Source organism: Rhinolophus ferrumequinum, chromosome 21 (genome assembly GCF_004115265.2).
Source record: "Rhinolophus ferrumequinum isolate MPI-CBG mRhiFer1 chromosome 21, mRhiFer1_v1.p, whole genome shotgun sequence".
In the NCBI taxonomy this organism is placed as follows: Eukaryota; Metazoa; Chordata; class Mammalia; order Chiroptera; family Rhinolophidae; genus Rhinolophus; species Rhinolophus ferrumequinum.
Genome location: NC_046304.1, coordinates 43,961,843 through 43,976,295, shown reverse-complemented (window position 1 = coordinate 43,976,295; position 14,453 = coordinate 43,961,843). Strand labels below are relative to the sequence as shown.

At 50.2% G+C, this 14,453-nt stretch overlaps 1 protein-coding gene across 3 annotated transcripts in view; it reads left to right on the top strand.

Moving 5' to 3' along the window:
- Window positions 1-14,453, top strand: part of PRKCA (protein kinase C alpha) — a 376,168-nt gene that overhangs the window by 329,238 nt on the left and 32,477 nt on the right. For all 3 annotated transcript variants that reach the window (XM_033089264.1, XM_033089266.1, XM_033089265.1), the window contains 4 exons: window positions 804-977; window positions 3,134-3,225; window positions 5,614-5,676; window positions 6,572-6,710. In XM_033089264.1, coding sequence (XP_032945155.1) covers window positions 804-977; window positions 3,134-3,225; window positions 5,614-5,676; window positions 6,572-6,710 — 468 coding nt within the window. The remainder of the gene's footprint in view (window positions 1-803; window positions 978-3,133; window positions 3,226-5,613; window positions 5,677-6,571; window positions 6,711-14,453) is intronic.

Here is a 14,453-nt window from a genome sequence, read left to right as displayed (position 1 = left end):
GAGCAGCCCTTTAGGTTTCTCTCTGGACACATTTCTCAGATGTATCATTTCACTGAAAACAACTACATTCAAAAACCTACAGGGGGTCCATTGTGCATCCCTATTTCCGTGTTCAGAAGGTATCCAAAGCAAGAGCCCCCTTGCCTCTGGGGGGCCTCCCTACTTAGAGACTTGGCATTAATTCCGTTTAATTCGGCAAACATTTATGTCACGCCAGGCAACGTGCTTCACAACGTGGGTTGAATGAATAATTTTCACAACCAAGAATTAAATGCTGACTTGTAGTAAGCAAATGTAATAATTCAGAGCTTCTGAGCTGGGTTTCTTTAGCCATCAGCCTGTATGTTTACATTTGGCTTCTCTGGCCCCAAATCTCAGGATATGTCCAGAAACTGCTTTCGACCCTGCCTTTTTCATTGTCTCGGTTCCTGACTGGTGAGACGTTTAGAAAGATCAGTCACATTTTTGCCAGGATGCTCCTGGAAAATGTGCATAATTCAAGACAGAGGAGGTTCATGTTGCATATTCCTTCGAGCAGCTGCAACAGCGCCACCGTGTGGCAACTGCCTGCACAGCGTACACATCTTGGCAGCTGAGAAATTAGGCAGTGCTGGAGGAATTTAATTAGCAATGGCCGTCACTACATCATAGTTTGCCCATGAAGTAGAACTTAACGAATATTTTGATACCATACATTTACATAATCGCATGCACTGTGAACTGTCACCAGCCCTGGTTCCTCCCCACCCCCAGCACCAGACAAACGCCTACAAGTTTTCAGGTTGCCCTGTGTCTGCTCCCAGGTGATGCTTGCTGACAGGAAGGGAACAGAAGAACTGTACGCCATCAAAATCCTCAAGAAGGATGTGGTGATTCAGGATGACGACGTGGAGTGCACCATGGTGGAGAAGCGAGTCCTGGCCCTGCTTGACAAGCCCCCGTTCCTGACGCAGCTGCACTCCTGCTTCCAGACGGTGGTAAGGACCCCGGGGAGAGGCGGGTATAGCACACAGTGTGTACTCAAGAGCTACCCGTGAACCCAGGTGCTCTCAGCGTCTGAGTCAACCTGACTCCTGTGGAGACGGCTGGAGAAAGGCATAATCTGGGGGCCGCTCAGCCCTGTTTCTACCCTCCCAAGCAGAGGCGACCGAACCTCTCAGTCTTGTGCCACTGGGAAATTTGGAGCGTCCCCTCTCTGTGATGTGCCCTACTTAGAAAGTTGGCATTAATTCCATTTAATTCAGCAAATATTTATATCATGCCAGGCAACATGCTAAGACTTAGAGATCCAAACACAAGACAATAACTCAGTCCTCGCCTTTTCAGACCACTAATCCAGCTGCCAAGGACTGCACTGGAACATTAGGAGACTCGATTTCATAAAAGAGTGTGTTCTTTTTAATGCACACAGCACAGGTTGGCAAAATGGCCAGTTCCGTGCCGTCCATGAGCTCTAAGAAAGGTTTAAAAATAATAATAATAATAATAATATTTCATGACGTGAAAATTAGATGAAATTCAAATATCAGTGTCATAGCTTTTTTGGAACACAGCCAGGCTCATTCATTTACCTGTCGTCTACAGCTGTTTCATGATACGAAGGCAGAATTGGGTAGTTGCAAGACACACACAAAGACTAACATGTTTACCGTCTGGCCTTTTACGGAAAAAGTTTGCTGAACCCTGTCATATGGTACAACTAAACAGAGGATGAAAACAATTCCAAAGCACTGTGCAGCTGGTTTGGGGGCCAAGGTGCTTGCAAGTGGCCTGCAAGAAATATAAACATCAAGAGGGCACCTCAGTGAGGCTGTGTCCCTTTTAAGAGGTGATTCCGTATCAGTAGCTGTAATCGTTACTGTTGTGATTATTACTATTTGCATCTTCCCGTTGGCTAGAAATTGACTTTCTGTTTTATGTCTCCCTTTAAAATCTCTTGGGAAGCATGCTTCCATGCTCTCGGATTTTAGAATCTCAAAATGGCAGTGCAGCCACACCATCAGGATGGGCAGTGGGCCTGCAGGGACAGGCGCCAGCTACTGCGTATTAGCCTAGCACTGGCGGCGGGGACAGCGCCCTGCTCCCGGCAGCTCTCAGTAGCCCCGAGGAGAGAAGAGCAATACGCTAGGAAGAGAGAACCATGGCTTGACTCCCAGCCCGGATTCTGTAACCCTGGTTACACTGATTAAGCTCCAGAAAGCTACAAAGCAGAGAAATAAAGATGAAATTGAAGTTTATAACAGGGAAGCTAGAGATCGAAGCTCCCAGAACCATTTCCTGTCTATTAGCAGCAGCTTCCTTTTTTTCTCCCTGTGCAACACTTTAATGTTCAATAACCTCTGTGACGCGGTGATGTTTTCTAGAAGAGAACAGAGGTCAGCTTTTACCGCTGCGTGCTGTGTTGTTAGTTACTTCACGGTCAAAGCCCTTGGGCCTCCCCATCTGTCCCAGTGTAATGTCCCCATACATATGCAGATTTGTTTGCTTCTGTGATGCATGCTCTTTGTGGGCCCAACACTTGGCATGCCAGTGACAGAGGACATCAAAAACAATATTTGGGCATCTCATGGAAGCCAAAACACATTTGATTCGCCTCTCCAGTTACAGTCCCTTCCCCCACAGTAAATGTCATTGAGCGTTTATAATGTATAAGCCCAACCTAATTCACAAGATTTCTTTTCGGAAGCATCCAGTTAAACACATTACTACCTTACTCTGGCATGTCCCCTAGACATTGCAAACCAGACACACTAGTTCAAATTAAATAATAGGCCCACGTGGGTTCTTCACACTGTCCCTAACTGAGAAACATATTATGTGTGTAGGAGAAAAGGGAAGACTTTTTAAGGCCGTTGCTTTCATAGGGAACATACGTAACCAGAAGGGGGCTGACACGTCGACAGAGACATGTTCTTTCCGAGTTATGTAATGACTTCCTACTTCCCAAGGCCATCGTGCTATCACGTTTATGACTTACTCTTTACTTGGGGAAAAAAAGTCGAAGGGCTCCGCTGAGCAGATCAGTCAGTGCGGCCCACGTTTTACTAATGAGAAAGCAAAGCACAGTCGGTAAAGAGAGGAGCCGCGGTGCCCGGGGAGGAGTCCTGCTCACATGTGGAACCTTGGCCTTCAGGATCGGCTGTACTTCGTCATGGAGTACGTGAACGGCGGGGACCTCATGTACCACATTCAGCAAGTGGGGAAATTCAAGGAGCCACAAGCAGTGTGAGTATCTTTTTTAAGTCCCTTCATTTAGACACAGAATACTTCCAGCTGGGCACATCTGCTGGGTGACATGTGAAAGCGGGGTGGAACGCTGTAACCTCCTGGGGGTCAGATTCAAGGGCAGGGTCTATCTATGAAATTTCCTAAGGAGCGGTTTAGTGTCCTTCCCGTCAATTGGAGATGCTGGAATATCCCCTGGTCTCTCAATTCCACCCTCGTTCATTGGGTCAGCCGCTCGCTTATGAACACATGGCTTGCACACCCACGGTTTGCAGGGCCCCAGACACGGGAGTGTGAACGGGCTGTGTGGTTCCCTGCCCTCAGGGCACTCGCTCGTCATCTGACCTGAAAGGGGAGCAGTCACTCGACAGCTGTGATGCGTTGCCTTGACTTTAGAGGTGGCACAGGACACTGGGCAGACCCCCAACAAGGGAGTGAGGGAAGAACATCCTTGGGGAATGCTCAGCCCAGAGGTGCAAGAGATGGGTGAGATGTGTCGGGGTGTGTAGGGAATAGGGCTGGAGAGGTAAGAGCACTGGGTGATAAGCCTCGCAGAGGACTGGCTGAGGGTCAGGGAAGGCTGGATGGGGCTGCGGGGGCGGTGACACCATCTGGTTCACTTCTCACAGAGCCTCTGGCCAGGCGGAGAAGGAAGGATGGGAGGAAGTGTAGTTGCCGGTATAAGGGGGTTGGTGTTATGCAAATCTCCGTAGAGGAGAAAGAACGGAGCTGTGATTGGGGTTTGTCCTTGGAGCCCAAGAGGAGTAAGTGTCTTTGAGAATGTTTCTGGAGGGAGAAAAAGAAAACTTGGCGTTTATGGCGGTAAGAAGAGAGAAATCTCTTCAGGTGACTCCCCATTTTAGGTTTGGGAGGGGGCAGCCACCAAGGACAAGGTGGTTTGTGGGCAGACTCAGGTTGGAGGGTTGCACTGGGACATGCCCTAGATGCCAGGATGTGAGCGTCAGCAGGACAGGAAAGAGACATGGAGCCAGGGAGGATGGAGAATCACCCATCTGGAGAACGGAGTTGGGTATCTGAAAAACTATCCCGTTTTTCAGGGGCCAGGAGGTCACAGGAAGCTCAACAAGAGCACATCTAAACAAACAGCTATGTCATTCCCCTCAGACGTTAATAGGACTCTAGCGGCTGTTCCGTCTGAAAGATAAATCTGAAGACCTTTGGGGCTGTGCGGGCGAGCTGCCCTGGGGAAGATTAACTGAAGGCCGCCTAGGGGATCCTTCGGTAGCAGGCTTAAACAATGTGAAGGCGATTTTTCTGTTTTCATTGTTACTTTTCAATGTTCAGAAATGCCTGCCCTTCTCCCCTCTCTTATGTTGTTAGTCATAAAGCGTTAAAATGCTCAGATTGTCAAATAAAGCTTGATAAGCCAGAGCTGTAAAGAACAAGTAGCAGAATAGCCACCTTGTGTTATAAAGGAACATAACGGTGTCTTGTCAGTCCCCTTCCACAAATTGTATTTGTGATGCCAGATTTTATTTTAAAAACACAGGATAGCATGAAATGTCATGTAAAAGTCACCTATAATCCCATCTCTTCTCCCTCCCTCGTCTCATCCCTCTCCCACCAGCCTTCAGAGGTCCCCCCGCCCCATCTTATTAGGGGGTTCTTCTGCTCCTGTAGACACGTGAGCTATTTTAAGCCTCCTGGGTAGATGTTTGCAGAGGCAGTTTTGTGGCTTCTGAGACTTCAAAGACTCCAAAGTGCGATACATATTTTAAAACATCCTTCAGTGTTTACTCTGAGTTTGAGATGTTAACCTATTCACGATTTTGAAGTGATGACAGTAACTGCTTTTTACTGTGAATTATTTAATAGGGTAAACTCGGGTGTGAATCACAGTGCATCCCATTTATCCCGGCGCTTGGGGTGGTGCAGGTGGGGGAATGAGGAAACCAGCAAAAGAGTTCATCACACACTACATTCTGTCTTCCAGGGGTTAGTTGTGTTTTCAAACGCTAATGTATTCTGTTCAAGAGTAGGAAAATGGAAATTTTCTTCACTCTACCCGTAGTCCTGACATAGAATAGTCTAACAGCCACTCTTTGAAAGATTGCATTAGGGATTTCTCTTAAGCAGTAAATTATCTGTCCACCTTCCCCAGACAAGAAGTGCTTGTTACTGGGCGGGTAATAAACCCATCTAGATTTTATTGGCTGTATCGTTCCGACGGGGAGTTGGAGCAATAAAACGATGAAGGGGAGTGTGAAGGGTCAGAAGGACATGTGTGGGGTAAGACTGATTTCTGAGATCTCGGGTAGTCCCACGTCTTACATTCTTTCACCTCTTCAGTGCCTGAACTGAGGGGTTCAAAGTCTCCAGGAGTCCAAAGAAGCAAGCCAGACACCTGACGAGCATTTTCTTTTGCAGATTCTATGCGGCAGAGATTTCCATTGGATTATTCTTTCTTCATAAAAGAGGAATCATTTATAGGTACGTAGCGAGGCTCAGCCCCCATCAGTGCAATTGGGAGTTTTGCTGGACCTCTGGGCATCGGTATGTGTATCATTCTGTGATGAGAACTTAAGACATGGAGCTGATAACACCCGAGGTAACAGAGACCCTCTGGGACCCACCTTTCTCGGCAGCCTCCAGGCAAATCAGAACCATTGTCTGATTTCTGGACCTCAAAAGATTCATGTCGTTTCTGCTTCCCACAAGAAAACATGCTTTTCTCTCCACTGACAGCTCCTTCCTCTGCCCTTTCTTTGGAAGGAAGGTCAGAGAGCAATGGAAACTGAATTTCTGTTAGATGCTCAGCCGGAGGAGAGCATGGAGAACTGGGGAGCGGCCAGAGAAAAACTATAGAATTAAATTCTTCCAGTTGTTAGCCATAGTGGAAGTCTGGTGCCAAAGAAAGAAGAGTGTTTTCCGATATTAAGTGAAGAGTAACTAAAAGGACAGATGGTTCTAGGCAGAATAGAAAGGGCACGAGTATGACCCAATGAGGTGGTTCTACACCTGTGTCTTTGCAAACCTGGTTGTGTGTCAGACCCCTGTGTGTGGGATGCTAACAAATCAAACGCCGGGGCTCTCCCCAGACCTGCCACAGATTGGAGTCTCTGGTGATTCACCTGCACGGCCGTGACTGGGAATTGCTAGTTCAGCCTGTTAGTCATTCATTCAAGAAGCATCTATTAAGTACCTACTATAACCTAGGCACTACATTAGGCTCTGGAGATTAAAAAATACTACTACTAATTCCTGGTCCCCACTCTCCTGGGACTTGTAATGAATATGCCATTGAGACTGGCAGCTGGTCAGATAGCCTTCTGTCTCACTAGCTCCGGAGTGGGAAGGACACTGATGCCGTCACGCTTCCTTACAGGGATCTGAAGCTCGATAACGTCATGCTGGATTCAGAAGGACACATCAAGATTGCCGACTTTGGGATGTGCAAGGAGCACATGATGGACGGGGTCACGACCAGGACCTTCTGTGGGACTCCAGATTACATCGCCCCGGAGGTAGGAACCCCGATTCTCCTTGCTCTGTCGCCCAGCACCTTCCAGCTGCAAACCCAACTCCCTCATGGGGTATGGAGTCATCCGTGTGTCACTGAGGCAATGTGGGGGGGGGGGGCATGACTACAAAATAGACTGCGCTGGAGTAAACAGAGCAAAACAGGAAAAGAAAAGAGGAGAGAGCTCCCTGCACATAGTACGTGTATCTCTTGTTTCGTGGAACTTTTGTTTTCGTTACATGTACTTGTGAGCTGGTTGCCTGGTGAAATGTATTTCTTCCGTGGTCCTGGTCAGAACAATTTAAGAAACACTGTTGGGCAGGGAAGCAGGGATCTTGCTTGTGGAAATGTTCTGCGTGGAAAAACTGGGTCAGAAGGTGATTCCAGTGATGGCTTTTTAGCAAACTCAGAGTGACTGGTGCTCTAAATGACACGTGGGATTTGATCCTGGCGGTCAATCTAGGAAGGATGTATCTTCGTGATGTGGTTACAAGCAAAATGGTTCCACAGTTTGTGTGTTTCCCGCCTCGGCCGTGCGGTCTGTCTTACTTACAGTGCGTCCTGAGTCACTGTCTTCCTTTTTACGAGTCTTCCTACATGGCAATGATAGAAGGGCTCTAACCCCGGGTCAGTGTGTAGCCAACTTTCAACCCACCCGCAGTCCTGTGGATGAAACACTTTTCCCAGCTGAGCTCCAGCATACTGCCGACTAATGGATTCCGAGTTAGGTCCACCTCCAGCTTTTTGTGGAGCTCGCATGTTAGCTGTTGGCAGCTTTCATAGCATTTATTCAACATATTGTCCCATGCATTTATCTCGGAGGCAGTCGGTACAGTGGAAAAGACACGAAATTAGAAATCAGACCAACGAGAGCTGCAATCCTGACTCTTTTATTTACAGGCTGTGGGAACTCAGGCAAGTTACTTAACCTCTCTGAACCCCTGACTCACAATGGCAAGTTAGGAATGACAATAACGAGCTCTGTGTAGAATTGCTGTGAGGGTTAACGTGCCCGATACAATGTTACCTTCAGTAGTGGCCATGATTCCAAAAGGGAAGCTAATTTATATTCTTTTAGTTAAGGGCTTTTTTGTTTATTGTATCCCTAGACAACATGGAAAAATAGAGTTAGCATATTTATTTAGAAACTTAAATTCTGAATTATGTGGCCAAAGGTGATATGTTATCACCTTTATTAGGGGTTTTCCCCTAAAGCAGGGGTGTCCAAACTGCGGCCCGCGGGCCAACTGCGGCTCGCAATCCATCGTTAATTGGCCCGCAGCAAATTCCAAAAATATATTTAGTTTACTTAAATAAACCAGGTGAGGCAATACGTACTTCACCTTGAGTGAGTGGCCCGGCTGTTTGTGTATTTTACCGCATATGCCTGTTGGTGAAAACAGTTTGGACAGCCCTGCCCTAAGGGAACTCACACATTAGCATTTCCAGGTACAACATGAGTCATGTTTTCAAACGGGAAGAATGGCATTTTTCTCGTAAGGGTCTAGGCACTTGGCATATGGGGCTGCAGGAATAATTGTGGTGTAGAGAAAGACCATCTAGGTTCAAGGTTTCTGAATTTGCTCGAAGGTTACCATTATCCCGTCCTCTGTGTAAATCTTCCTGGCAGGTAGAGGCAAAATAATTATCTTAGATGGCGTGTTCCTTAATAGGCAAAGCAGAGGCTTAAATATTTATGGCTGTTGCTTCAGAAACCTTGAAATGGATTAATACTGGAGCATCTCCTTAAGCGGTGAAGATGGACTAAGGTGGAAAATGTCACTAACAGATGCAATTTCAGAGTTGAGATGGACACCCACGCAAGAGGCAGTAATCAGGAACTAATTCCTGCAGCTGACATTAAGGGTCAAAGCACTCTCTGTGCTTTGACGTAGAAAGTCAGTGAAAGTCCTTGAGAGGACACACAGAAGCTTCATCTGGATTTAAACGCCCATCTGAAAGTGAGTTATTTTGGGTGTACAAAACCCAGTTACAAATCAAGTATCTCCAAAGCAGCCAAGAATCCAACTCTGAATACACGCGTAGCCCACTCTTTCCTGGAAGAAAGAGAAGCAGAGGGAAAGCGTTGGCTTCTGGACCTCTGCATACCTCATGCTGTGGTGGGAGCAGCGCTTTTTGAAAATGTGCTGTGCAATCCTTCCTCCCAGCCTGGCTGTGCAGGGGGCGCGTTAGACCCCACGCAAAGGCTGTCAGCCACGATGCAGCGACCGTCTGCTGTGCACCAAGGCCTCTGAGCACATCTGCTGATCTGTCACATTTTCTACATGAGCAGACGTTAAGTGACTTGCCCAAGGTCACACAGCTTAGGTAACAGGCAAAGGTGGGATTAGGACCCAAGATATTCTGACCCCAGAGACCATATATCCTTTCCCCATATTGTACCATGTCCGGGGATAGGAGAAAACTCCCGGAGGGGCAGAGCAGTTAAAAATGAGCGCTGGGACATTACGGACCATTTTTTCTAGGACGTCTCTGGAGAGAAGATGGCCATTCATCTGTATGCACCGGAATCGGCCTGGCTTGTAGCCAGACCTTTCCATCTGTAATGCGGACCGAGGCCTGGGGTTGTATTCCGGTGGTAAATACTGGGCAGATCCCTCGGCAGCCAAGGGTGCAGGAGCAACACTTGAGCCCTTCTCCCTCACGTGGCGTCAATCGGGAATTCAGCAAGTGCCTGCTAGGTGCCTGCGCATGCTCTGGAGGAAAAGGGGGCCCACAGGGGACCGGCAAGGAGGGCCTGGGGCTGGCAGTTAGAAATGGGCCACTGCAGCCCGGGAGGCCCGTGGGTTTAGAGAGGTGGTTGAGGCAGGATTCCCCTTGGCAATAACAGATGGCACCTCCAACATAGCTTAAATCACGAGGGGAAAAGTTTGTGGGTGGGTGCCTTGCCACCCCCCAGCCAGCTTTCTGTAAGCAGATGTGCAGACTCCTGGAGTGTGGAGGGCTGGGTGAGTTCGGAGAGCTGGAGACCGGCCCCTGGGGGGCCTCACTTCGCCTTCCAGCCGTACAGCAATGCCAGCCCGGCACTGCCCATCACAGCAGCCAGAAGTCTGCATTTTTATGTAAAGTTTGCCTAATTGGTCAAAGTTGGCTCTGATGTATGTTAAGAGAAGTGTTTACAGGTACGAATCAGCCAATGGGCCATCATCCGTGACCTCTCTTCTGGGGGTAGGGGGGCGAGGGTCATATTTGGGGGGAGGCACGCATTAGGGATGAGAGGAAAAAGAGAAGACGAAGGTGTGCACAGAGGCAGAAGGGCCCGGAAGCTGAGAGTCTTGGGTCCCTACCTGGCTATCCTTCCCCCGGGGTCCGTGTGGCTCCCTCCTTCACATCCTTGAAGCCTTAGCTCAGATGTCCTCTCAGGGAGGCCACCGTTCCTGGCAATCCTGTTTACAGCTGCGAGCCTCCGGTCCCCACCCAGCACTGCTGGCCCCCCGGCCCTGCCTTCTTCCGAGGTGCTCATCACCCTCTGATAGACCCTGTCATGCACCCGTGTATTTATTTGTTTCTTATCTGTCTCTCCCACTAAGCTCCACCCAGCAGGACCTTTGTCTTGTGTTTACTGAGGAGCCCCTGCCCCAGGGTCTGGAACAGAGCGGGTGCAGGCAGATGGATTTGGAAGGAATGGATACGGTATGCTGCATGCTGTATGCTGCATGCAGAGATGAAGGCTCTGGAACCGAGAGGTTGGGCAGTGTGGAGACAGAGCCCCAGAGAGCAGTTTCCAGGCTCTCGGCCTCACATAGAAAGGTGCCGGCTCAGGTAGTCAATGGCCATCAACTGTGATTGGATGGCCATCAGCTGTGGCTAGTTGGCCGTCAGCTGTAACCAGTGAGCTATTGGCCACTAACATAACTGCCGTGGCTACGCTAGCAGCAAATGGGGGCTAGCAAGAAGATGGTGGCTGAGCCTGCAAGCGGCGCAGTGAGGGTTGCGAGTAGTGTGGCTCCTGCTTCCTGTGTCTCCAACCCAGTTGCCAGCGAGACTATAGTCGTATGACTCCCTTATCTATGGCTCCGTGGGTGTTCCATTTTGGTCTCACCATGTCCTGTGTTCTTATGTGGGGAGTGGGAGCTGAGACCCCGCAGGCCGCCCCGCACGACAGGCAGTCTGGAGCCTGGTCTAGGAGGGTGATTCCCAAGGCTGCCGCTGGGCTGAGGCTGGTGGCATGGGACGGCCTCACGCCTCACCTCATCAGCTGAAGAGAGCCAGTGCCGGAGCACCTGAGTGGCCAGAGGTTGGTGGGACATCAGCCGGGTCCCCCAGATGGCCCAAGGTGCCCCGATGTTGACATCCAGGAGACTTTTCCTAGTCTTTGGGGAAAGGGTTCTAGAGAAGGAAGAGAATACTAAATAACTCACGTGGTGCACACAGCCAGGCGGTCAGGCAGTAAATTACTTGCCAAATGGAGACGAAAGGGGGAAGTGAGACAGACGGAAGCCACTCAGCACCGGCGCCGTCTCCTCCCACGTCAGCACCTGAAGCGCGGGCCTCGCCAGCCCGTGCAGCCAGGAGCTGCGAAAGCACTGATTAGAGAAAGAGAATGATAAACCGAAGAGCGGTATTGTTTCTACCAAAGGCCCATTTCCCTCGGTGTAAGGTCACACGGTCCAGTGCCTCGACATCGCAGGAGAACAGGAAGCAGCCACTTTCCCTCCCAGAAATATGTCAAGAGCCCCGAGCAGGCTTTCGTTGGGGTTCTTCCTTAAGCTGTGTGACTCTCTCTCCGGATCTGCTCTAGGAATGACGTTGGTTATCTTGTCATCGCCTGTCTTTTATCATCTGCCCGCAGCTCCCTAACTGCGTTGTAATTCCCCCAGACTCGCAGTGTCATCAGTTTAGCCCTGCTCTCCAGCACCCTCTGGGCCACTGAGGTTCACAAAACAGCTGCGGCCCGTCCTTCCTCCTACGCCTCCCTCCAGTTCCTCCTCCAGACAAAGCCCCTCCTTGCAGATTAGCTGCCCCTTTGTGAGTGCCCTAGACCCCCAGCAAAGAGCCCCATTGCTTTTATTCAATCCATAAGTCAGCTCTCCAAAGTGGGTGTTATTTGCCCTCTTTTTCAGATGTTGAACCCAAGGTGCAAAAAGATACATGAATTTTTCCCACGACCCCCAGCTCAAGGCAGACCTGAGCTTTGAACCCAGGACGGGCCACCTTCGCCCTGGGAGGGAGGGGCTGCAGGTATGGGTAAACTGCTCCCCAGGGGATGCCTCACCCCAGGAGTGCAAATGAGCTGCTTGCTTGTCTTCAGAGCTGGGGTGACACCCTGATAAGTCTAAACCAGATGGGCTGTGGCTTCAGGAATGGGCCCTTCACTTGGGGATTTGTATAAATCCTGTAAAAACTGGGCAAGGATTTCTGGATTCTATTTCATGTTTTATTTTGCAAAATTGCCCGCGCAAGGGGAGGAGGGGCTGGGCGTCTTGAGAGATTACCAACCTTTTCGCACCTCCTACCACGTCCACACACTATGCGTGGCACCTCATTTAACTCGGACAATAGGCCTTAAGGGAAGTGGTGTGTTCCCTGGTTCACAGACAAGGAGAAGCAGACGTGGAGTGGAGAGGTGACCTGTCCCCGGCTCCTCGGTAGCAAGTGGCGGGGCTGGGATCCTGGGCCACCTGCCCCGAAGTGCAGGCCCGTGACTGGTTTCTCCCCCGCGGTGTATGCCTAGTGCCCTGTTCCCAGGGTCGTCTGTAAAGACTAGACTTTGAGACCCTAGCCCACTAGACTGTGAGACCTCCGAGTCCTGGACACTCTCATTCCAGCTAAGAAAGCTCTGACACGCACAAAGCGTATGGCAGGCTCCCGGCTCACTCATCTCCTGCACAAGTCGTGATTTTTGTTGGGATGCACAGTTAACACTTTGAACAACTCCCGGTTCCGCAGAGGCAGCCTGAGACGAGCAGGATTCTGCCGAGCTGTGAACCCTGCTCGGCTTTCCGCTCGCACCAGCCACCCCCCCCACCCCCGCCCCCGCCCCCCCAAGAGAGGCTAGAGCCAAGGATTGTGATGACGGAGTTTGAGAACCTCTTGAAGAGAGAGTAGCGGCCCAACGGCTGCGCAGGATTCCAAATGGACTCGGTTCCGCTGCAGTTTAGCCCCGTGAAGACTGCGTGTCCACCTCGGAAGGGAACTTCCTGTTTGATTCCAGGGGGCTCAGTCTTCATCATGTCAGGTGAACTCTGGCTGTCGTTCTGCTCTTGTAAGACTTGGGGTGACGTCTGTAAAATGGGGGTAATCATAGTACCTTCCTCAAAGCACAACTTTGAGAGTGGAGTTTTGCCTGTCGTGGGCTTGGCCTGCTTCAGAGGAGGCACCCCATAATTTTTTTGTCCACTATTTAACAGTTCTTTCAGTTACCTGTTGCTGTGTAACTACCCCAAAACTCAATGGCTTAAACCAACAGTCATGTTAACACTGTGGTTCTGTGAGTCAGAACTTCGGGCAGGACTTGGGGGGCTGCCCGAGGTGTCAGCTCCCGGGCTCAGCTGGTGCCAGAGGATCCAAGATGCCTCGGACTGACACTCCCCTCTCCGGGTCTGTCTTTCCATTTGTCTCTTATCATTCGTGGTTTTATCCTTGGGCAAAAAAGGAAGCTGCAAGGCCCCTCACGCTGCACCTCAAACTTAACTGTGTCCCTTCCACCACATTCTGTAGGTCAAAGCAAGTCTCAGAGCCAGCCCGGTTCTAGGGGAGGAGATAGAAAGGCCACGTCTTGTTGGGAAGAGTGGCATTGTCACACTGCAAGAGGGCACACAGGCTGGGAGGGGGCCCTGCAGCCACCTTTGGAGACCGTCCATCTTTGGAGGCAGCTGGTTTTGCTCTGTGTTGGCCAGCAGACGGGTCCTCAACACAGCACCCCAGGAAGTGGGGCTTCCAAAGCCTCCGAGGACCAAGAAAGCGGGGACCCACCGTATGTTTTAGAGCTGGGATCAGCAAACTTTCTGCCAAGGAGTAAAGAGTAAATATTTTACGCCTTGTCTTAATCTACATTTAAGGTTTTGCCAAGAGGCAAAATTAAGCGACTGTTCCTGCCAAAAGGCTGACAGTCTTTTTTTACGTTTTTCATTTTACATTTAACAATGTAAGAAGCGTGCTTCTCTCACAGGCTGTATGTACACAGAGAGGAGGCAGGCTGGATCTGGCCAGCAAGCTGTAGCTCGCCGTCCCCAACTCTAGAGAGCTCTCCCCTGGCCTGCCTCAGCCTTAGCTCTCTTTACAAGGTTTGGGTTCTGGAAGGCCCAAGGGACACACCCACCGGGCCTGAGAATCCCCTTCCAGGACCTACGTGGGCCTCTTCCCAAGATCTCTCCTTCCTGGAGACATCACCCTGCTGGCATACGCACTCCTGTGTCAGTGGGTGGCCGTTCCCAGGGGACAGTGGGACAGAGCTTGGGCATGCAGGCCGGCATGCACAAGGCTCTTCGTACATGCGATGAAGAGGGACTGGAAAGAGAAGTGGAGGGAGCCAGGTCGCCACATACTGGAGTGGGATCGAAGGGGTCCGTGAATTCTGAAGTCTAACCTGGCCCTCTGGGTCATTGGGAAGTATTCGTGGACAGACTTATGTCCCCCTCCAGTCCATACGCGGTGCCCTAACCCCCAGTGTGACTGGATGTAGAGGTAGAGCCTTTAAGGAGACAATTACTGTTAAATGAGGCCATGAGGTGTCGCCTTCATCTGGTAGAAGCGGTGTCCTTATGAAGACTAAGGGACCCAGGAG